The 24,336-nt window shown below is 46.6% G+C and overlaps 2 protein-coding genes across 11 annotated transcripts in view; one reads left to right on the forward strand and one right to left on the reverse strand.

Annotated features, from left to right (window-relative positions):
- The window catches only part of LOC146182998 (uncharacterized), a 185,209-nt gene that overhangs the window by 120,040 nt on the left and 40,833 nt on the right, over window positions 1-24,336 (forward strand). The window lies entirely within an intron of this gene.
- LOC146182999 (uncharacterized) lies at window positions 15,102-22,789 on the reverse strand. 4 transcript variants are annotated; one of them, XM_084609008.1, is made up of 4 exons: window positions 22,322-22,789; window positions 21,992-22,210; window positions 21,738-21,900; window positions 15,405-15,542 (listed from the first exon to the last, which is right to left on the reverse strand). In XM_084609008.1, the coding sequence occupies exons 1-3, from the start codon at window positions 22,495-22,497 to the stop codon at window positions 21,744-21,746; spliced, it is 552 nt and encodes a 183-aa protein (XP_084465134.1). In that variant the 5' UTR covers window positions 22,498-22,789; the 3' UTR covers window positions 15,405-15,542; window positions 21,738-21,743. The 4 variants fall into 4 exon arrangements, with proteins under 4 accessions (XP_084465133.1, XP_084465134.1, XP_084465135.1 ...); XM_084609009.1 differs by lacking the exon at window positions 21,738-21,900 and adding an exon at window positions 18,010-18,189 and having other exon boundaries at window positions 15,406-15,542; window positions 22,322-22,786; XM_084609010.1 differs by lacking the exon at window positions 21,738-21,900 and adding an exon at window positions 18,006-18,189 and having other exon boundaries at window positions 15,408-15,542; window positions 22,322-22,786.

The raw sequence follows: 24,336 nt of genomic DNA on the forward strand, positions 1-24,336 counted from the left end.
TCTCTCATTTTGTTTCTAGCTGTTCCTGAAGGGCTTTTTTTGGCCACATGCACACAAGGTACTGCGCACACACAGGCATACTACATACTTACATTCTTATTAAATTTTGTGCTTCTAAGAACTCGAAAAAGCCTTCATTTTGTGCGACATAAAGGGAGCACTTCTCTGAGGCCTTGGGACATTACTACCATATACAGTTGACTCCCGGCACAACGAACGCCACATCAACGAAATTTTCGCTACAATGGAGTATTTTCCATTCCCTGCGAAGCCCCCATAGAAAGTAATGTTTAAACATTCTCTCCAAAGCGAATTATTTGTGAGAACGCGTTCACTTCACCAAATTTTTCGTAAGCATTTGCCATTCAGTGAGCAGTCTATTTTAAAAATTTTTGGGCTGTACGGCTTAGCTCGACTTCGGCGCAGTCGGTTGAAGACGGCTGAAGACAAATCCAACGAAATCCACTGTTGCCAGCTCTCCCTCCCCTGCTTTCACATCGCGTCGCCGGCATCGCACCGTCATTTTCTCATTGTGTGTCATTCATGAGGATTATCGACCATGACCTCGCCGTTTTTGCCAGTCGCTACAATGTCGAAATCGCCACCAATTAAAAAACTAAAGTTTCTTACGCTTGAAGATAAGGCAGCCATCATCGCCCAAGCAGACAGCGGACGGAAGACGGCACTCATTGCAGCAGACTTTGGCATCGCCCCGAGTTCGCTGTCCACGATTTTGAAAAGCAAGGACAGCGTAAACAAGGCACTTGTGTCGGGAACATCGGCCAAATATAAAAAAGTGACGCAGCCAACGTATGACGAGCTGGACAAGGCTTGGTTTGTAGACACGCGAGCAAAAAATATCCGGCTCAGTGGGCATATGGTGCAGCAGGAGGCCCTTAAAGGTCCCCAGAAAGGGGTCACCAAGAAGGGTAAACAACGCCATAACACTGATAGTTATTGAACCACCCATCATTCTCCCGCAAAAATTTTCGATCTAGCTTCTGCAACACCAGAGATATCGGTGATTAAAAATTACCCTTCCAATTTTCCCCCTCAACTCGTACGCCGAAGGGAGCCATAAAAAAACAAAGAATACAAGCAAGTTCAAAGCTCCGCCCAGACATACGTCACTTCGACGAACTTCCGGTTGCCGCGCGCTCGCTCGCTGGCGTACTCGCGCCAACCCGTCCTCGCTCGCACACGCCTGAGGAGTTCGCCAGTTCGCGCAGCGACGGTTAGTGTAACCGCGAACCCGTGGTTATCCTATGTTACACGGCGGACCAAACCATGGTTGCACCACTAACCGCGGTTACCGCAAACCGAGCTTGACGACCTCGGTTTGCGTCGTTAACCGAGGTTATGACGGCTCTGTTGACGGAAGCTACTCGTCGGCGCCCGAGTGCGCGAAACGTACGAGCGGGTCTGCTTCACAAAGTTATTCATTTGCCCACTGTATCATGTTTAAAGATCGATGTATAGATTATGGTGTCGCCCGACATCTTCGATTACGGCCGACAGCGCAGCGACTGCATACTGAAGCCTTGTCGTGCCTACAGTATCGTTTGAACGGCTTGTTGCTGAGCAGAACGCCAAAAAATATGCGGCCTTAATGAAAGTACACGAGTTTGCAACGCTTGCAGCACGGGATGTCGCGAGCAGGCTGAGGTACGTTATACAATTACCGGGGGGTGGAACGTGCGAGCGCGGCGAACGCCGGCGCCGTGCGTGACCGTCCCTAGTCGTCGCTAGGCCTATTGTTTCACTTCGAAGCTGCGGCGGTCGACGCTTTGGAACATGATCAACGCTGTCGTAAATTGTCTACTTATGAAACTGCCTTATAGTGATTCCTATCCTGCCATAGTAAAATAATTATAGGATTAACTCTGCCGACGCATTAATCGCAGAGCTAGTACGAGCAGATCGGATCAGCCGAAATGCACCAGCGGCAGCTGGCTTGAGCAGAAACTAGCTTGTATCACGGCTATCGCTCTTACCAGCAATTTGCTGCTGGTCAGCGATCCTCACGAGGGCTTCATACTTGATATTCGGCTCAGTATTCCAGACGCCAACAAATTTTAGCACGCTTTATTTCGGACATCGGTGCTAACGATCCGCCGTGTGGTTCGCGAACGGTATGCGGGAGGAGGGGCCACAGCGGCGATGTTTACGGCGGTCAAGGAGGTGCTGCCATCGTGCGGTGCTTGACCGTGCTGTTGACGCCTCGTCGGACGACACTCCGATACTCCTGAAACCACGTTATATAAATAAGATATTTGTAAATGCAGCTTCGTTCTGCCGATCCCTGCGTCGCTTCGGTTGTTGCACTTAATGGGCAATGGCCACCTAACTGATAAGGGCGGCGAGCTGTAACAGCCCGCACAGAGTTCGAGCAGCGCACGAGCAGACGACTTTCGCAGCTACCGGAAGTGTGTTCGTGACGTCATGGTTGCAGTGACCGCAGCGAATGGGAGCTTCTAGCAAGCCTTGCCAGTCAACCGCCCCTTGACGTCACGGGATTAGGAAATAGTTCCATGCGACACCGCCAAGCGACATTTCCTCTGCCCGCGAATTTCAAGAAACGCTGTTTTTAAAAATTAATAATAAATCGCTGGCTTTGTTCCAAGGAGTTATACTTTGCGTTAATGCTCAAACGGATGTGTTCTACACACTGATCACGTTTATCAGTGGTTTCTTGGGGGCCGTTTCCGTGGACCTTTAACTATGCCTGCTTACTAGGCCTAGATGATTTCAAGGCCAGTACAGGATGGCTAAATCGTTTTAAAGCGAGGCACAATGTCATCGGAAAGGTTTTGTGCGGCGAATCTGCTGCGGAGGACAAGGAAGGTGCCTCAGCATGGGCTGCAAATAACGTTTCTGACATCATGAGTTGGTACGCTCCATCCGATATACGCAATGCCGACGAGACTGCCCTCTTCTACGAGATGCTCCCAGCGAAGACTCGACTTTAAAGGGCAATGTTGCCACGGAGGAAAACACAGTAAAAAAAGAATTACTGTGTTGCTATGCACTAACTTGGATGGGTTGGATAAGTGCCCTCCATTAGTAATTGGGAAGAGTGCAAAACCGCGATGCTTTAAGGAAAATTGAAGCCTTCCTGTAAAGTATGTTGCGAACGCTTGTGCATGGATGACTCGTGCCGTCTTTGCAGACTGGGTGAGTGCACTTGACAGTGATATGAGCAGACAAAACCGAAAGGTTTGTTTGCTCGTAGACAATTGTTCGGCCCATCGCATTGACGACGTGAAGCTGACAAGTGTGCAGTTGCGCTACTTCCCACCCAACTGCACTTTTGTAATTCAACCGCTCGATCAGGGGATTATACGGAGTGTAAAGTGTGCCTACCGTGAGCGGCTTATCCAACGGCTTCTCCTGAACACTCTGATGGGAAGAGAAACGAAAGTGGACCTCTTCATGGCAATGCAAATGATGGTTGCTTCATGGATTGTCACACTGAGCGCACTTATCAGCAACTGCTTCAAGCGCACCAGTTTTTTTCTTGGCACGGCGACCAGCATCATCGCAGCCCCAGAAGACTCCATACCGTCGTCATCGACCCCAGAGATTGATGTGACATGGAGTTCACTTCAAGAGATCGGGAGCATCTCTGCTGACATACAGCTGGAAGACGTCCTCGGCGTTGATGCAGAGGTGGCTGTTCACGAGGAACTGAACGACGAGGACATTATAAAAAGTGTCCGTGAAGTAGAAGAACTGTCCAATGATGACGACTCTGTCCAGGCTAAAACTGCCTCAGCGACCAAGTGCCTGGTAATGGATGCCTTCTATGTGATCCGGCAATTCCTTGGCACTCACGATGATGATGTTGCCATGACTCTGTTAGCAAAGTGCGAAACTCTTGTGACGCCGCTGCTGGCGGGGAAACCAAAGCAGAAAAAGCTAACAGATTTCTGGAAATAAAATAGTGTGGTTTCCAGAGTCATTTTTTGCCTCTTTTTTTTTTCGGATTTCTTGATAACGAAATTCCGCGACAATGAAATTTTTAGTGCGCCCAGTGAATTTCGTTGTGGCGGGAGTCAACTGTATTGCCGATTGCAAGTCAACCCGCCAAAAACCGTGAGATTGCTTAGCAAGATGATGTTTAACCTCAAATATAGGCCAACACTAAATGGCGCAGAGGCTATGCCTCGCCAGTAAGTTTTTTGAAAAGACAGAGTATTCAAAGATGTTTAATTGTACATGAAATGCCTCTTGTGATTATCGTTGCTTACAAGAAGGATACAGTCATGGTCATCTGAGCCACTGCTGCTCCTGGCTGTCGTAAATAGTGATGAGTTGCCTCGTGTGGTGAACGCACTAGAGACCACGTTAGTTGGCAGTCCATACCAAGCATCAGTGGAGCACATTATAGCTTCAGAGTCACTGTAGCAGGCACTCGGGCTCTCGCTCTTTTGGTCGTAAACCCGGTCTCGAACCACAGCTTCAGCGGCAGGCCATCTTCAGTCTACGATAAGTATGGAGTGTACCTGTGCATGCAAAGTTCTTGCTTCACTTTCTCTAATCCTACACACACACTTTTCCGATGTGTCAACCTTCCATCCTGTGTCAGCGTTGCTTTCCGATTCTGCATTGGGATCACTTGCCACTCGAAAGCTGCACTGTATTGTTTCCGAGGCTACAGTGGCATGTTGGCATCTGTTGGGCACAGCAAACATGCATACCACTGACAGTCAGCAATCCAACATTACCAAAGTAAAAGGCAGAAATGGCGACTAGGCATGAAAAAAATTCCAGGGAGAACTGCAGAATCTACACTGGAAAAATGTGTAACTCTGAGCATTGCTGTGTTGTCCACGAGATGTGTCAGCGGGAATTCGCGAGTGACAGATACTGCGCCTTTCTTTTCCTGCAAACCAACTATAGAACACCGTTGAACGGAATGCTGGTTGTGTAAGACAACGGGCTCGGGATGTCCATGTGCAACAGCAACGCTCAGGTTTTTGCATTTCTCCACTGCAGATTCTGCAGTGCTCTCGGACTTTTTCAGACTGCAGCTGGTTGATTACCTCCCTTTGCACACTTTCTAACCATTCCAACCCATGTGTGCATACAAATCGCATCTTTTCCCGCTCGTTCACGTTCAAACATTTCAACTTTCCCGCTACCAGAAGTTTGGCCTACGTCACAAGAAATCGAGTACCACATAACCCCACTTAGACGTCATTATCCTTCCTGGCTATATTGATGTCTGATTGACCTAATTGGCTCTAATTAATTACCTAATCAGCACACACGCACCAAATTATTTCCCCAGTGAGATATTTTGGTCCTGCATCTAATGCAATCATTCTTTTTTTTAAAACTCGCTTCTTTTGAACTTAATCGTGATGACAATGCTGGTGCCACGAGACTGCCGACATACCTTCTTAATGCTTTTTTTGCTACACACTAAAAATATGCGACAACGCTTGTTAGAGCTTGGAATTTAATTGGGATAACATTTCATCTACAAAGCGTGCCTGTCGTATGAAAACAAAAATTTGTGGTAGACCTTTAAATTCCTGTTTCTTAAGCAGCCTGATTTCATACCATTGTCTTACAACTATTGTGGCATTATGTGTAAGCACGCATAATATTACCCGCAGCTCAGCTGCAACTACTTCTGAACACGCATATAGGTAGAATTTATTACCCCGCGCATAGGTACACTCCGATTATAAGTTGACACGTAAACTTTGGGAGGTCAGTTTTGAAGAAACAGGTCAACTTACAATCGGCACATGGTAGGCCTGAGCCATGATGCATTCTTCATAGTCTTGAGCAACTTGCATGAGGACCTGAAAAAAGCTGCATACAAAGATGTTGTTCACAAGTTCCGCTTCCACACCACGTGCCAGGCACAGTTCAGTTCAGTTCAGTCATTCAGTCGTGTCCGACTCTTCGTGACCCTACGGACCATATCACGCCACGCTTTCCGGTCTCTCACTATCTTGCTAACATCACATAACTTCATCTGCAGCACCCCAAGGATGCCATCTAACCATCACGTTCGCTGCCTACCCCTTCTCCGGTGACCCTCAACCTTTCCCAACATCAGATCTTTCTCCAGCGACTCCTCTCTTCTCATCAGATGACCAAAGTAGCTGAGCTTTAACTTTAGAATTTGACCCTCCAATAAGCAGTCAGGGTTTATTGTCGACAATATCGACTGATTTGATCTTCTGGCAGTCCAGGAACTCTCAGGAGTCTCCGCCAGCACCACAATTCAAACGCGTCAATTCTTCGGCGGTCAGCCTTCTTCACTCCAACTACATACATCACAACTGGAAAGACCGTAGCACGAGTTATACGGATCTTGGTTGGCAGTCTCTGCTCTTTACTAGGCGGTCAAGGCTAGCCATGGCTCTCTTTCCCAGAAGTAGGCGTCTCCTAATTTCATGGCTGCAGTCTCCTTCCGAGGTAATCTTGGAGCCCAAGAAGAGAAAATCTGTCACAGCTTCAAATTTGTGTCCCTTGATGGTCCAGGACTTAATAGGGCAAGACGCCATGATCTTTGTCTTTTTAGTGTTCAGTTTAAGCCCAAACTTCTCACTCTCTTCTTGTACGTGCATCAGAAGTCTCTTGAGTTTCACTTCACTTTCTGCCATTAAAGTGGTATCATCCGCATATCTAAGGTTGTTGATATGTTTTCCAGCAATATTCACTCCAGCTGAAGACTCGTCCAGACCGGCCTTCCTCGTGATGCACTCTGCATATAGGTTAAATAGGCAGGGTGGCAGTATGCAGCCTTGTCTCACTCCTTTCTCAATCGGAAACCAATTGGTAAGATCATGCCCAGTTCTGACTGTGGCCTCTTGCCCTTCATACAGGTTCCCAAGGAGACAGATGAGGTGAATTGGAACTCCCATCTCTTGGAGAGCTTGCCACAATCTGCTGTGATCTACGCAGTCAAACGCTTTTGCATAATCAATAAAGCAGAAGTAGATGGGTTTCTGGAACACTCTTGCTTTTTTCATGATCCAGCGAAGGTTGGCAATCTGGTCTCTAGTTCCTCTGCCCTTGCGAAACCCAGCTTGCACGTCCGGAAGCTCCCGATCCACATACTGCTGCAGCCTACCTTGGAGGATTTTCAACATCACCTTGCTAGCATGCGAAATAAGTGCGATTGTGCGGTAGTTGGAACAATCTTTGGCACTGCCTTTCTTTGGAATGGGGATGTAAACTGACCTCCAATCCTGTGGCCACTGCAGGGCTGTCCAAATCTTCTGACATAATGTATACAGAATGTTAACAGCATCATGGTTGAGGTTTTGAAGCAACTCAGCTGGAATGCCATCAATTCCGCTAGCTTTGTTCTTAGCAAGGCTGGCTAAGGCCCATTCAACTTCACTCTTCAGGATGCCCGGCTCAAGATCAGTAATCACAACCGCCTTATGTTGGGTTTGCACATCTGGGTCCTTGTACAGTTCAGTGTATTCCTGCCACCTCTTCTTTATCTCTGAGGCTTCAGTGAGGTCCTTGCCTCTTTTGTCCTTTATCATGCCCAGCTTAGCACAGAAGCTTCCTTTGATATCTTTGATTGTCTTATACAGAGCTCTTGTATTCCTTAATTGGCTGTTGTCCTCAACTGCTTGGCACTGTATGTTCAGGAAGGCATTCTTATCTCTCCTTGCTATTTTCTGAAAATCCGCATTGAAAACCTTGTATCTTTCTCTTTCCCCCATAACTTTTGCCATCCTCCTTTCCTCAGCTATTTGCAAAGCCTGTTCAGATAACCAGTTTGCTTTCTTGCATTTCTTTTGCTTTGGAGCTACCTTACCCTTTTGACCGCATTGGCGTTGACCTTTACGGGCCACTTCCCTGCACGGTTTCTGGGAACTGGTGGATTATCGTCGGCATCGACCACCTCATCCGGTATGCCGAGACCGCCGCTTTACCCGCCGCTACTGCCCGTAAAGTTGCCCTGTTCTTGCTACATCATTTTGTTATTCGCCACGGCGCGCCGCGAGAGTTGCTGAGTGATCGAAGACGCGTCTTCCTTTCCAGCGTCGTTGAAGCTCTACTGGCCGAATGTCGCATCATACATCGGACCACAACAGCCTACCACCCTCAAACTAACGGGCTGACTGAGCGCTTCAATCCTACTCTCTGAAATATGCTGACGATGTACATTGCCGCCGATCAGACTAACTGGGACGCTGTTCTTCCTTTCGTGACATACGCTTACAACACTGCCACGCAGTCAACTACTGGATTTAGCCCTTTCTTCCTCCTTTATGGGAGTGAGGCGTCGTCCACGATGGACACTATTTCACCATATCGTCCCGACTCCTCCGAGTGTACTCTCCTTTCAGACGTTGCCAAACATGCGAAGGAATGTCGCCAGTTGGCCCGGTGTTTTACATCGGAATCTCAAGGCCGCCAAAAGCATCACCACGACAAAGATCAGGCACCGCACGTTTTTCCTGCAGGACGCCTTGTTTGGCTTTGGGTTCCCGGCACCCCACTGGGATTGTCATCAAAATTTCGAACCGAGTATCACGGCCCCTACCGCATTATCCGTCAAACCTCCCCTGTGAATTACATCGTGGTGCCACTTACTACCTCTTCGGACATGCGTCATCGCGGCCGCGAAACTGTGCACGTGAGCCGCCTCAATACGTACTACGATCCGCTCCTCTTGCCCTCACCATAGGTCGCCAGGATGGCGCCTCCTTGCTCCGGGGGAAATTGTAGTGAACTACACGAGGATATATGAAGACGAGGATGAAGTAGGCGAGAATATCACGAAGACGAGGATAAGGATGACGAAGTGCCGCTGCGCTGCTCGAGCTCGCTTGTGGAGACCTAGACTGGCTGTATTCTTGTGTGGTTCACCGTGCAACTTCGAGAGGGCTATTATCCCTGTTAAAACACAGTAAAAACCCCCTTTCAGTAGCAACTTCTTGTATTATATCACGAACATCAGTCCACATCTCTTCAGGCTCTCTGTCTTCTAGATCTAATTCTTGAAATCGATTCCTCACTTCCACAGCATATTCTGATGAAATTTGATCCAGATCATACCTGAAAGGCCTTCTAGTTTTCTGCCTTTTCCTCAATTGAAGCTTAAATTTGGCAACAAGAAGCTGATGATCGGTGCCACTATCTGCCCCAGGCCTTGTTTTTACTGCTTGTATAGCGCTTCTCCATCTCTGCCGGCAAAGAATATAATCGATCTGATTCCTGTGCAGACCGTCCTGTGAAGTCCATGTGTACAGGTGCCTCTTGTGCTGTTGAAAATGAGTAGTCGCTATGGTCGGGTTGTTTTCTTAGCAAAACTCTACTAGCCTCTGCCCAGCTTCATTTGGCTCACCAAGACCGAACTTGTCTGTAATTCCGGATATTTCTTCACTCCCCACCTTAGCATTCCAGTCTGCTATGAGAAAAAGGACGTCTGATGATGGAGTGCAGTCTAAAAGGCATTGCAGGTCAGCATAAAATCTCTCAACGTCAGCTTCTTGGTGCATAGACTTAGATAACTTACGTTGAAAGGGTGACCTTGGATCCGAAGTGAAATCATTCGGTTGTTTTTGAGGTTGTACCCTAGCACTGCTTTGCCCATTCTTCTGTTTACTATGAGAGCAACCCCATTCCTTCTGGATTCGTGCCCACAATAAAAGACATAATGGTCGCCGGAATTAAATTCTCCCATTGCGGTCCACTTGAGCTCGCTAATACCCAAGATATCAATGTTCAATCTGTCCATTTCTCGCTTGACGACATCCAGTTTACCTTGTGTCATAGATCTTACATTCCATGTTGCTATGTGATATACCTTCTTGCAACATCGGACTTTCCGGTCGCTTCCCGACACATCCACAACTGAGCGTCCTTTTGGCTTTAGCCCAGCCGCTTCATTCATCCTGGAGGATCTAGGAATTGCCCTTTGTTCATCCCCAGTAACATGTGGGAAGCCTTCTAACCTGGGGGGGCTCATCTTCCGGCACCATATCATTAATGCTATTGTGACAGGCCATAGGGTTTTCTTGGCAGGAAATACTAGAATGGGTTGCCATTACCTTCTCCAGTGAGTGCCAGGCACAGGAGTCTTCAATTGTTCAGTTTCAGTTAAGGAGCAGATTGTATTACACTCAATGACCGATTTTTCGGACTCGCAACGGACCACGAAAATGTCCGAAAATTCGGGTAGTCCGAAAAAACAAATGTGCACCAAAAAAAGCTCAATTTATTGCCTATTATTCACTTTGAGGTCGGAAAAAGTCATGAATGCTTTTCTGCACCACGCTCCGATTCCGTGCTAACAGGTCCGCCTGAATTTCGCTTACATCAGCTCAGCTTGCGTCTGCTGCGCTGCTGCAGGTGAGTCATTGTCGTCGCCGCTCTCAGACTGCACAAGCACTTGGGGGATAATTTCTGCTTCTGTGAGCCCAGCGCACAGTTCCAACTCATGGTCCACGTCTATGAACTCTGAAAACGAGACGGCCGATTGAATTTCGACACCAGCAGTGCGAAGGTCGTGAATGAGCTGCTCACTGTCTGACAGCTGCTCGACGACGCTCTCCTTGTCCAAGGCAGCCAACTCGTCATTCAGCACAAATCCCACGTGGCGGAAGTAATTGTACAGCATTGTGGGTGCTACAGAGCATACTAAGTGCTCCAAGCAAATCGACAGAGTAGGTTTTCCCACTCTTGAGGCACACCATAACCACCAACCACTGGATCACTACACCGACTTGTTGAGTGCCTTCTCGCTGTCGCTTTGCACGCAAAAAAAATAAAAAAATCTTATGAAATCTGGAAACAGCCTTTTGAAGAACTGAAGCCGATTCAATTAAATGCGAGCCACAGTAGCGACACATAGTTCTCACATCAGCACGACCACGGCTAGGCCTACTCGCTCCGCTCGGCAACGCACGTGAAACACACTGCAAACACACAGAGAAACAGGCATTCGAAGCGATCACACTAAAAGAAAAAAAAAAGCACTCCGGTGGCGAGCAGCGATGGCAGCGACGTTGTCCCGGAAACGGAAGCTGCTAGGCAAATAATATGGCCTCTATGCAGCGTCAGTTTAGCTGAGGAGTGGCACGCAAGGCCGGCACTGGTTTCGAGGCTATCGATGGAAAAAGTAAGCAAACAAGATGGCGGCGACACCGCTCAAAATGCGTGGCAGTTGCCCCAGCTGACGCTTGGAATGTCCGAAAAATCGAATAGCCCTCCTTATAGCGTCCGAAATTTTGAGCAGCTTAAAGGGCCCCTGAAACGCCATTTAAGGCCGTATTTTGATGCTACATGTGTTTAGAGGTGGTCTTAGTGAGCATCGAGATCACATTCAAAAAGCTCTGCGTGTTAGCTGTAATTTACAAATAATTTTGGAAAATTGCCGCTCGCAGCCGATTTGGGCGACACACCACCGTGCGTTTTCAGCCGCCCAGCCCATGCGACGTCATTGGGGTTAGCGTTATCATTGGCCATGGCCATATGACGTCACGTGTAATTTTTGCAATTATAGATTTTAAAATTAGCACTATTCTTCCTGAAAGAAGTATTTTATTCGTTAGTTATTATTGTACATTAAAGAAAGGTAAGAATTCTGCGCGCATCTTGATAGAAGCGGAACACTTCCGGCCGAGAGAGATCCGTCTGCTCGCAAAAGCACGTGTTGCCCGGTTGTCAGTCTTGAAATCTCGCGATCTCAACTGCTGCTGCTTTTTTTCTGATCTGCAATGGACCACCATTGCTGTGTAGTTGGCTGTAAAGCCGAGGACAGGAAAGATGTTATAATGCGACATCGTGTCCCTACAAAGCAAGGTGTCACGCGGGAAAGCTGGCTCCAACGCGTCGGGCTGTCATCGTCGGACAAGCGCCAGGAGCTCAGAGTTTGTGGCCGCCACTTTTCCCGTGACGCATACCAGTATAATCCCAGTTTGGCGCAGCAAACTGGCCTCAACATGAGACGTCAACGCCTCAAGTCCGACGCTTTGCCGACGCAGTTTCTCCCTGGAATGGTAAGATTTCTGGGTTGCGAGTTATTGTGGAAACACGCGTAGCATGGCTCGGAGTCTCGCATGGAAGTGCATGAAGCCTAGCGCAAGTTTTGCAGGCGCAGATTCCTTGCGCGCAAATCGCTCTTGCGAGAGGACCACTACAAGTTAAGGCGCTGAAAATGTATGAAAGGGAGCACTCGCCCTGCGGCGCGCGGATAAGGGAAAAAAAAAAATAAACAAGATAAGGCGACCTGCGCACATGAATTAACATACACTAACGTGTACGCGATCACAACAATCGCAGTATAATTTGCCTGGGTGGTGCAGTGGGTTAGGGTGGTCGACTGCTGTGCCCAAGGCACAGCGGCCGCTTTTCGACGGAAGCGCAAGCAAGGTGCCCGCGTACCGGTGCGGACAAAAGTAAACGGAGCACGCTTTTTCTTCATTTTTCACTCGGTGCATATTTGAAACTGGTAGTCGTGGGATGCGTGGACCGGTAGTAGACGCAAGTGCCCTTTCACGGACAAATATTTCCTGATCTCCAGTGAGGAAGGCAATTTGACTGAAACAGCCTAGCTGCTCGGTTTACTTACGTCCGCATCTGTACATGTGCTGTGCGATGTCACTCAGTGCTGTGCGGCGCCTCGTCTGAGTCGAATTTGGGGCGTTGAACCCCATAAACCAAGCCTGACTTGTAATAAAAAAATACCAGCACACTAATAATACAGATCAACTGCATCCCCCCCTCCCCCACCCCCCATCCACCTAAAGATATGCTTATTTTACAGTGCGTTTAGTCTGCTCTTGATCTTTGCCTTTTAACACCTGTATATGCATGTCTTTCTCATTCATGAAGCGGAAAATTGAAGGGGAAATTGGCTCGTTATGATACAATTAATGTAAGGAGCCAACAGTCGAGTCCAAGGTAAATGTAGGTTTTTTTTAAATACTTTTGTGGTGATATTGATCAGAATTAGTCCTGTAACGATTTTAGGCAGAAAGATGATTAAATACCAAGTGGAAGGAAAAATAACATGTGGTATATAGATAAAAAAAAAGAAGGTATCCCCTATGACCTTGCACTTGCAGACTTTTGTCTCCTTTCATTCTCATTCATGTGCAGAATAATAAAACTGCCATTAACACAATGTTGATTATGCACAAATTTCCTTTCTTTTCCTAGCATGGCAAACCATCATCGCCAAGAAGCCCGAAAGACCTCAGCACTACACAGGTTTCCTTTGGACAGGTTAGTACTGTTATCATGGTATTAATAACAATGTATATATACTTTTATATTTATATTTATGAATATTTAGGCCACATATATAACTTTGGAATATGTTGCACGCATATATGATGGCTCTATTGCTAGAAGCTATATAAACTAGTACAACTGTTGCTATGTCATTATGCTTTCATGCAGTTAGTTACGTGTTCAACCATTGCTTCAGGCACCTACCGGAGGTGATCCAAATACCACAGCTCTTCCTGTAGAGGCGAGAATATTTTGGATAGTTCATTTTGTCCAGTGGATGACGCAAGTGTTTTGACATATGTACACACTTAATTTTCAACTGTACTGAACAGCTTTGTATTATATTGCATATGATGAGTAAGTAAGCTATGCAAATTAGTGCAAATGTTATGTCTGCTTCCATGCACAAGCTCGATCATCGCTTGAGGCACCTTCTGGAAGCAATTAAAATGTAGCTCTTCCTGTATAGATGAGATTATTTTGGAGTTCAAATAGTTAATTTTGTTTAGTGGATGATGCAAGGCTTTGGTGTGCACTGGCACACCAAAAAAAGAAACTCGGAGCACATATATTAACTGGATTAACATGGGAGACCCGACGTTCAAAAATAATGAGCTGCTGGATTGGTTCATGGAACAGTGTATTAGTCGACTGTCCTGCACTGTGTCTTTTGTTTGTGCTGCTAACATGCCTCCAAATTTTTCAGGGCTCTTGAAACTCCACAAACTACAGCTTGTCTGTGCAAATTTTTTAGTCATATCAGTTCTCCACTTTCAGAATATTTGTGTATGTGTAGCAAGTTGACAATGTTTGCATTTTGTTACGGGCAGTTCACTCTATACAGCACCTGAAAATGAAAGCATGAAAAATTTCAAATCTGCAACCATCATTATAATTATGAATATCTGTCTGCAGGAAGAATCACCAGCGGGGCCTTCAACTACTCGCACGCATACTGTGGCAACGCAATGTGGGAGTGCCATTCTGTTGGTAAGTCATTATTGATAAAGATGTTGTAGTGTTGTGAAAATGTATTAAAGAGCTATATGATTGATTACATTAAACGTAGATGGGATGCTTGCGAATAATTTTAAATATATGAAATTTTTCCAGGCACACAGGTGTCTATTGGATTTAAATCTCTAGTCAGCACCAAGGTTTAAACAGAGAAGCCTGCCACCAGAGAAGTCGGTGGCAGGCTGCTATCACTGGCCAGTTACTGCTATCACTGGCCGCTCGTTAGAACTTCTTTCATCCACTTTTGTGCATTTGCTGGCTATAGCAGGCAAGAAAATTTGTCATTTAAGCACTGTTCATTAGGCAAAAAAAAAAAAAAAAGAAAACTTGACGAAATACGTCACCTATGTGTCACATATTCACTCATTCAAACCTGCAAATATACCCTCCCTGTGACACAGTCCATTCGAATGACAGCGTTCATAACTCTCATGCATGGCTTGACATGATTAAGGATGTGGTAATACTCACAATGGGTCAACAAATATTGCCTTGATGAGTCTATAGAGACCATGCCTCATACATACCTTGCACACCACTAATCTCGGACGTGGTGTTAGGTTATTCACAGTTGCGTCAGGTAGCAAAAGGGCAATTTTTCCTTACATAATATGGTCATGCTGTGTCTGCCTAGTGTACATTAGTGCTGTCTTTAGAGCTACTACGGAGCCATCACATGCACTTTGAAGTTTAATTTCGCACAAATATTTGAACAAGTCACTAAGATGCACAAGGATATTTGATTCTGTTGTGAAAAAAATATAAGTTGCGTAGCCCTAAAGTGTACCTAATTTGCCATGGCATTTTTCTGTTCCCTGTTGATAGAATGAAAAAAAAAAAAAAATGCATACCGACAATAAACTTTGACAGCAGCTTTATTTAGCACATTTTACAGCCAAGACATTCCGAGATGAACATCCACGGCTGCTACGTATTAGTTCATAATATTAACAATCACACGGCACCAATCGCTGACATCACTGCACTTCTTTTTCAGCGACCATCAGGATGAAACGGCCCAGTCAGCGATTGAGGAACCCCTCTACAAAGAGCGAAAATTCCTTGTGTTCGAGGGTTGCCTGCGGCAGCTTCTTGAGACCTGAACAATGTGCGGGCAAACAAGAACCCTTTACTTTAGCATAGCGGGAAGCCTTGTGACTGTGAAGGGGACATGCTCACTGCAGCATTCTTTCCTCTGAAAAAGCCAACCACTGGTTGAAGGAAAAGCAGCAAGAAATGTCCTCCTGGCTGCAGGCATCTTGTTCTCTGGCTGCGGTATAGCTTCAGTTCTTCGGTTCCTGCAATCCATTGGGGTGCAAGGCATCACAGAGAGGACCTACTACAACTACCAACGGGCATACTTGCTACCTGCCAGAAATGAGGTTTGACAATAAGGATATCTCTCATACAACATTCAAGTCAAAGTATATGTCATTAACTCGATAACTAGATGTCGCATCCTTTCATGACAACAACTTGAAGCTACAATGCAACATATAAAACATATAAAATGCAGCATATATGCAACAGCGGAGGCATTGCAGTGCAATGCACCTGCTACTGCACATCTCTGGTGCCTTTGGCTACATGTTTAATAGACCAGCTGCATGCTCTAGCACTGAAGGCATAATTTTTGCAATATTTTTTTTTTAGTAAATGTGCTGTGAGAAAAGTGAAAAGCAATGCAGCATTTGAAACCTGCCCCCCTCATCCTAATATGCATGAAGGCAATCACATGACTGCAAGTTTGTAGACTCTAAATTGAACATCTCCTTCTTTTCAGCTTTTTCAGCAAAGGCAAGCAGAACTTGCTAGTGAGCTTGTAGGGACAACAACAGACCTGGCAGGGGATGGTCGCTGTGACTCGCCAGGCTACAGCGCAAAGTACATGACTTGCAGTGTACTAGCTGTGCAGAATGGAGCCTGTGCAAATGCGACTCATCCTTTCCGACAACTGAGGTTCCTCCTAACATCACATCCTATCTTACGGCATTTCAACCCTTCTGCTCCAACTTCAGTGCACACGGACGCAAGTGGCATAGGCCTCAGTGCTGTCCTCGTTTAGCGCTATGACGACTGTGAACATGTGATTGCTTACGCCAGTCGGACTCTAAGCAAGACTGAGCACAACTACACCATCACCGAGCAGAAATGTCTCGCGGTTGTTTTCGCCGTGCAGCGGTTTTGCTGCTACCTGTACGGAGAGCCTTTCGTAGTAGTAACCGATCACCATTCCCTATGCTGGCTACTCAATCTCTGCGATCCGTCTAGTCGCCTAGCCCGCTGGGCACTTCGCTTGCAAGAATACGACTACAGCATTTCATACAAAAGTGGCCGACGGCACGCAGATGGAGACTGCCTCTCCTGGTTGCCACCTGCCACGACGGAATGTGACGCGGACAACTTTGATCCTTACGTCACTGCTTTATCTCAGAGATTTCCAAATACTCATACCTTTTGAACCGAGGAACACACCGATCAGCATCTGGAGCCGTTCTTAGCTGCTGCTCAAGACCCAACCTCGAACAGCCAGTTTTGCCTATGCCTATGTGATGGCCTGCTATACAAAAACGTTTACTCTCGTGGCTGCTTGCTCCAGGAAAGTGTCTTGTTTTTTTCACCCAGCCCACGACCAACTTGTCGTCCCCACTCCCTGTACGGCCGCCGCTACCGGCCAACTCTGCGATTACGATACTTCATTAGATAAGAAGGCTGTGAGAATCTGTTTTGCTACAGACTGTCGGTTAATTGAATATTCTTTTTGGCTTTGTTTAAACCTTGACCTGGCTTAGTATTTTACGCTGTGTTTTTGTGTAACTCTCGCCCTTACTTACTATCTCTGGAATACTTGCTTTGTTATTTTATAGTCTTCTTTATCGCAGCGTTTGTTCATTGTCGGTTTTTTTCTCTTGTCATTTATTGAGTCGTTTTTTATTACTATCATGTCCTGGTGTTTTATTAATTTTTTTATGCAGTGTAATTTGGACTACTACCTATATATGTTCCCACTGTGTGTTAAAAAGTGACGCATAAATTTATTCCTTGATCACACACCAACACACGCACTTCACTGGTTGACCGGCCTAACTTTTAACTGTGTTCTCAAACCTCATAGAGGGACGACGGGTAACCGTAAAGTGGATCCCGCACCTCTGTTAATCGTTAAGGCGGGGTCTGTGACAATATAAAACAGACCAAAACTGCAGGAAAGGTATTACATATGCTAAAAAATTGCAAAAATTACAAATAGGTCAATGAGCTGCAATGATTCATGGGATTTGCCAACTTTGAGAAAAATTTGTGGCACAACCTGCATACTCTAGTGCAGTGAAAAGAACTGCTCCCCCCCCCCCCCCCCACCCCTCCAAAAGAAATTGCACGAGTGCACTCAATTCTGCTTAGGTGCAGTAATGTGAAACCACTGCGAATTATGTCACACTGCTTAAATTGGTCCGACACTATGCTAGCAAACCTCGGCCGCACTCGTCCAGATGGCGTATGTGTATGCCATATTTACCCAGGTTAAATGAAGGAGTGGTGCAGATGGTACTTCATGAAGATCACAATGTTTGCCGCACAGCTGAACAGTATGTTGTAGTTTGAACTTGATGAAGAGAAGGATGCTTACTGCACAGCATGAGAATGTGTTGCAAAGTGCATTGCTCGTACCGTAGACTGGGAAGCCTCAGCCCACATAACCAAAGTAGAAGCCAGTGGAGGCCGCTTGGAACCGTCAAAGCCGGCAGCCCACCATCACACACCCACGTAACTGGTCGGAATGCTCTGCCCCAAGGCAGATGACCTCTTCCCCTTGGATAAGTGCTCCCTTCTTCTCTCCTTGCAAATTTCATTGTGGTCTTTTTCTGCAAAGCTGTAAATTCTTCAGTTCTGCTCCTTCTATCTGGTGCTCTGTTCTATACTGCCTTTCGTTTTCCTTTGACTATCCTGCACAGATGAATAAAATGTAAACACCAACACTGGAAAAAGCGACCATGAAAAGAAGCCACAGAAGAGGAGATATGCAGATAGAAAAGCGACAGTAAAAACTAGAAACATATTCACAGATCTCAAGGAAGCAAGATAACAAGCCAAGCTGTCAACAAAGTTCAGGCCCCAGAAATTGCAAGAGAACAAGTTAAAAACATCCTTATCAACAGTGCCAAATGAATGAATTATGAAAGAAGCTCCTCGCTCTATAAAATGCCAGAGGGATAAATATTAGAACAGGCAATGACAAGGTCTCCCAGCCCAACTAAGTGATTCCTGCGGTACAGGCTACAAAATGAGAAGCAGTGGCTACCTTAGCTGGCAGAATTTGTGTACATATATAAAAACCCGCGTATAATACGAGTTTTTTTCCAACTTTCAGCGTTCCAAATTTCCGCCTCGTATTATTTGCGGATCCCAACCAAAATGTCAAAGTTTTGCGAGAAGTTTTGGTTTCGTTGTTGCCGCGTGGCTACGGCTTGGCTTTGTTATCGATGTGCGGCTACGGCTTGGCTTCGTTGCCCTAACGTGGCCGCACCCCGCAGTGGCCACGACGTCGAGGTGTCGTCTCTTTGTTGTTGAGTCGTCGAGTGCGCACAGCATCAGCGCATGTGCTCTCGTGCAAACCACGGTTCGCGAAAAAGTGCACGCTTTTTTCTTTAAGTGAACGAGCAGGATGCCAGGGTCTCGGAAACAGTACTCGGCTGCTTTTAAGAGAAAGGTGATTTTAGTTGCTGAAAACATCGGCAACAGTGCGGCCGGGAGGCAGTTTGGCGTCACCGAGGGAAGCATTCGCGGATGGCGACGACAGAAAGAAGCCCTTTTCGCGTGCAAGGGAATGCGAAGAAGCTTTCGCGGGCCAAAGAATGGCGCATTCCCGGAAATTGAACTCGCTCTGACGGAGTTCGTACGAGAACAGCGAGCATCGCATCTAGCTGTGAGCGTAGAGCTTATGCAAGCAAAAGCTAGGGAGCTTGCAAGGGAAAAGGGAATTCCGAGCTCCGCCTTCAAAGCAAGCAAGCACTGGATACATCGCTATATGTGCCGTGCTGGATTCTCGCTACGCCGGCGAACCTCGATTTCACAAAAGCTGCCCGAATCCTTCGAAGAGCTGCTGGTGGCTTTTCAGCGCCACGTGATTTCTTTGCGAAAGACCAAAAACTTTCAGCTGGGGCAAATAGGCAATGCTGACCAGACGCCGGTTTACCTGGACATGCCATCGCCCCTCACCGTCCATGAGAAAGGCTCTAAACAAGTTTGTATCCGGTCTACTGGAAACGAGAAGACGCGGGTTACAGTCATGCTATCGTGCACGGCAGACGGCCGCAAGCTCCCGCCCTATGTCATCTTCAAGCGCAAGACAATGCCGAAAGGTGAGGAGCTGCCGAAGAATGTCATCGTGAGATGCCACGAAAAAGGTTGGATGAACGAGGATCTTGTCCTCGACTGGGTGAAGTCAGTGTGGTGCAAACGGCCCGGTGCACTGTTGTCCTTTCCATCCATCCTCGTGCTGGACGCGTTTCGTTGCCATTTGGCCGACTCGGTGAAAAGGCTGCTAAGCGACTGCCGCACAGAACTTGTTGTGATTCCGGGTGGGATGACCTCACAACTTCAGCCTCTCGACGTTTGTGTCAACAAACCCTTCAAGGACGCAGTCAAGCGATGCTACGCGGAATGGATGCGGTCAGGTGAGCCTGCAGTGACGCCGGCCGGGCGGCTGAAGCGAGCATCGCCAGCCACGCTGTGCAAATGGATTGTGGACGCGTGGGCAAGCATCCCAGAGGAGCTTGTGCGCCGTTCGTTTAAGAAGTGCGGCATCTCAAACGCCCTCGATGGCACAGAAGATGAGTACCTGTGGGATGATTTGTCCGACAAAGAAATTTCCGAGGAAAGCGCTGCTGAAGATGAAAGTGATTGAAGTGTGAGGTCCGATTTCAATAAATGTCTTGTTTTTTCTCTCTCGTATTATATGCGGTAAAAACTTTTTTTTTCCATTTCGCGTCTCCAGAATTTCACCTCGTATTATATTCGGGTTCGTATTATACGCGGGTTTTTACGGTATTCACTGTGAAAGGAGAGCGATGTAATGCACAGTTAGATACAGCTGATAATCAAGAAATAGGGAATTATGTCCAGGCATGACAGCTGGTGATAGCCGAGACAGCTAAAATAAGGCTTTTAGAGCATTCGCTCTACTTCTCCCGTGCACAAACCTCAAAGTGAATGCAATGTTGACTTTGAACTCTCACGCTGTGCAGCAAACAATGTCATCTTTATAGCTTAGACATGAGAGCACTATGCTATTGCCACAACCTATCACACCTCGTAGTAAAACTACAACACACTCTCCTCTGTACAGTAAACATCGCCCCCATCAATTTCTAATTGCAAGACATTTTCGTGCGCTACAATGATCATCGTCTTAATGTTTCATCTACTCCTTCTCCTTCATGAAACTTACGGAAATACACCATGCACATACGCCACCTCACTATAGACGGAGGTTGCAACCGTGCCAGACAGCCTGCCGAGACCATTGAACAAAGAGAAGCCAGACTAGCCCATTGCCAAAAAGCTGAGCAAGAGTGCAAGCGAGCCAAGATCGAAGTGGCAGCAGCAGCTGTGACTGCGGCCAATGGCTAACGCTCATGAAATTTGGTTCAAGGACGGTTGAACCTGCACAACGTTTTGAAAATATGCAGTGCTGCCCCTACACTTTGGCAAACACACCTGAAAGGGACCAGCTATTACTGCAGCTTGGAGATAAGAAATGTAACACTCTGCAAGCGTATTAGACTGTAAATAAATTCAAATTAATAATTCAGATCAGCAAATGCAGGAACAAGAGTTGTGGTTTGATCTGTGCTTCACCTGTATTACTCCACTGCTGGAATGGATGTATTCTGCAATCTGTTGTCATGTATTCACGGCTAGGAGTATCAATAAACAAACCTTCAAGCACTCATTTCATTGTGTCAGTATTGAGCACTCACACACTCGGTATCATTCAAAACACAGAATGCTTGTGCTGCCTCGGCATAAGCATTCTGTGTTTCGATTTTAATTTCTTTTTTTCTATAAAATTCCATTCCAAATAAATGAATGTTTACGGTAGATGCTTAGAAGCATGTGCTCAAGCAGACTTGGCGATGCTCGGCATTGTCCTCCATTCTGGATTGTTTTTGGATGTGTATTTTTTTTTTTACTAGGATTTGAATTTTCTTCCCATTATTTCTTCCCATAGGCTTTATTTTTCACTAACTAACAGTTCTACACCTTTCTTGCTTAGATATCTACAAGTTCTGGCACTTTAGAGGAACGAGATGTCTGTTCTTAAACAGTGCCACAAAACAGACACTTGACGCAGTGCATAACTTGGCGTTCATAAAATAGCATTCTCTATTTTTCCACCTTAAAAATAAACGCACTTCCATGCACCACTCGAAGCAGTGCGCCTGCACACGTGATAAAGTTTAGAATACAGCATGCAGTGAAGCGACAATCACCTGAGATTAAAGGGGAGGGTGCCTGAATCCCATGTAGCTCGCCGACGGAAATTCACGCCGAACCCTGCAAACGACGCAGGCTGGCAGGACCACCCTGTTGCCTTCGCCCAGCCTGTCCCAAATCCACTTGGTAAACAAGCGGTAGGCTATGAAGCGGTGCTGCCTGAAAATACCACGCTTTACAGTAAACGGATCATACACACACACAAAAAAAATAATGCGAATCTGTCACCTGACGCTTCCGCACTACCTACTTGTTTACATCTCCGTCTCCATCGATGTTCGCTCCCTCCTCCTCTCGTGCAATGTGCACAGCCCGAAGGACTTCGGGCGTTAGGCACACGCTTTGGAACGCTGGGTGGATCGTAATGCAGCCGCCGTCCTGCTGGCACACCACCAGCACCTCCGGCATGCTGCGGCAGCACACATCTTCTTCAGGTGTGGGCATGCTTTCGCAGCGGCCGCAGCGGCACCTGCGCATAAGTAAAATGTGAAAAGGCGCGAAGCAAACACGAAATGGCATTTCGTGAAATAAGAAAGTTGTAATAACCTATGTGCAGTGGCGCGTGCGCCACGGAACGCACCATAGTAGGCCGTCGTCTCCGTTGCCAGCGGGTGGTTCAGAAGGGCCAGTCGATGGCGTGCTGCTGTCGTCGCTGTCTAGCGGATCACGAAACGGAGTATAATCATATGGATCAAAGTCCAGCTCGGCAGCGGCTTCACGCAGCCTCGCTTCGAGCTCGGGATCCATGCGATCCATGGCGACCGACACGCGAACCGCCGCTCCGCAAACACGAAGGGGAAAAAATCGGAGCACTACCGGAAGTAAACAAACCGAGAGTCGGTGGCGTCACTTCGTGACGCATTATGGGCGGGGCGTCGGCCCGGACATTTTCTTTTTTTTTGGCCGGCGCATCGGCGTGTATGAGTTGAGGGCTACAGTGACGGGAGAGGAGGAGCGTCATTTTTAATATGGAATATCTGCGCTATTAAAGATGTTAGCCTAAAATTTTTTTGCGCTTTGCTGACTAGCGAAGGCACGCCGACCGCTCGTGCGCCTTTCTTAAGCACGGCTTCAAGCTTTTCATGGGCCCTTTAATACATTGACTTTATAAGGTCTTGGGGTCGAGAAAAAGTCCAAATAATCAAGCATGTCCGAAAAATTGGGTGTCCGAAAAATCGGTCGTCAACTGTATTTTGTGTGGATGTATAGTACAGTAAAAGCTCGTTAATTCGAACTTCACGGGACTAGGAAAAAGATCGAATTATCTGATGTTCGAATTATCAAGTGGCGTTAAAAAAGTTGGCAAGAACCTTTTGCATTATGGTAAACTTACCATATTTACTCACATAACGATCCTGCTCGCGTAATGAATCGACCCATCAATTTTCTTTTAAGAATTTGAAAAAAAAAAAAAAAGAGAGAAGGCGTCGGTAGTTAGCGCGTCCCTCCGGTTTACGCCGTCATGGTGCAGAACTCATTTCTTTGCAATGTGCCAAGATGCTGCACAGCGATAACATCAGGATGTGTGTACCTTTTGGTGTTTGGGGATGGGGGGCGTGGGGGAGCGAACTTGGCAGAGTACCAGCGCTTTTTTGGTTCTGCAAGCCTCGTTTTCAGTACATTTACTTCATCATGCCATGGGCGATTGGGGCGGGCGCCGTCTACTGCCACTGTTATTGGAACACGCAGTAGCATAGAAAATAAAGAAAACGCCACGGTGCCTAAACTAACAACTGGTGTTAATGATAGAAACGGAGTCAATTTATACACAAAAAACGTGATCGTCATCAGACAAACATAAAGACACGAGGAAACCCGAGAAAAGCAATCATTGCAGGGCACTCATCGCGATAATCTAAGCAGGTCAACTTCTTTCGCAGACAATGACAGTGATACATTGCTGATACACATATCGGCCCCGACGGATTTTATTTCGAACGCTTCTGTGATTTCTCTTTCGGTTTTATTATTAGAATGCGAAATAATTGCTGTTGTCTGCGAAAGAAGTTGGTCTGCTTAGATTATCGCGATGAGTGCGTCTCAGTTCAGTTCAGGCGTTCAGTCGTGTCCGACTCTTCGTGACCCTATGGACCATGTCACGCCACGCTTTCCGGTCTCTCACTATCTTCTTAACATCACATAGCTTCATCTGCAGTGCCTCGAGGATGCCATCTAACCAATGCGTTCGCTGCCTACCCCTTCTCCGGCGACCCTCAACCTTTCCCAACATCAAATCTTTCTCCAGCGACTCCTCTCTTCTCATCAGATGACCAAAGTAGCTGAGTTTTAACTTTAAAATTTGACCCTCCAATGAGCAGTCAGGGTTTATAGTCGACAATATCGACTGATTTGATCTTCTGGCAGTCCAATGAGTGCGTCTAGCTGTATGCTTTTGTTGCCTGGGTTTATGTTTGTCTGATTACAATCACGTTTTTTGTGTATAAAATGACTCCTTTCTTCCATTAAAAGCAGTTAGCTTGGGCTCTGTGGCATTGTCTTTATTTTCATTCTTTGTGTTAGCGCGGTGAAACCAGTATGAATAACCAACTAGGCCCAATTCTCGCCATTTTACGCAGTAGCAGCAAATGCCTTTTG

This window comes from Amblyomma maculatum, chromosome 7 (assembly GCF_055883805.1).
Source record: "Amblyomma maculatum isolate TAMU_Amacu chromosome 7, ASM5588380v1, whole genome shotgun sequence".
NCBI lineage: Eukaryota > Metazoa > Arthropoda > Arachnida > Ixodida > Ixodidae > Amblyomma > Amblyomma maculatum.

What these genes read in the sequence shown, in the direction of transcription:
- LOC146182999 (XM_084609007.1), bottom strand. Translation starts at nt 22,497, where the DNA reads ATGGATCGCATGGATCCCGAGCTCGAAGCGAGGCTGCGTGAAGCCGCT. An exon ending in GGAGACGACGGCCTACTATG is followed by an intron (nt 22,211 to 22,321) that starts GTGCGTTCCGTG and finishes ACTTATGCGCAG; the next exon opens with GTGCCGCTGCGGCCGCTGCG. An exon ending in GGAGACGGAGATGTAAACAA is followed by an intron (nt 15,543 to 21,991) that starts GTAGGTAGTGCG and finishes AATGGATTGCAG; the next exon opens with GAACCGAAGAACTGAAGCTA.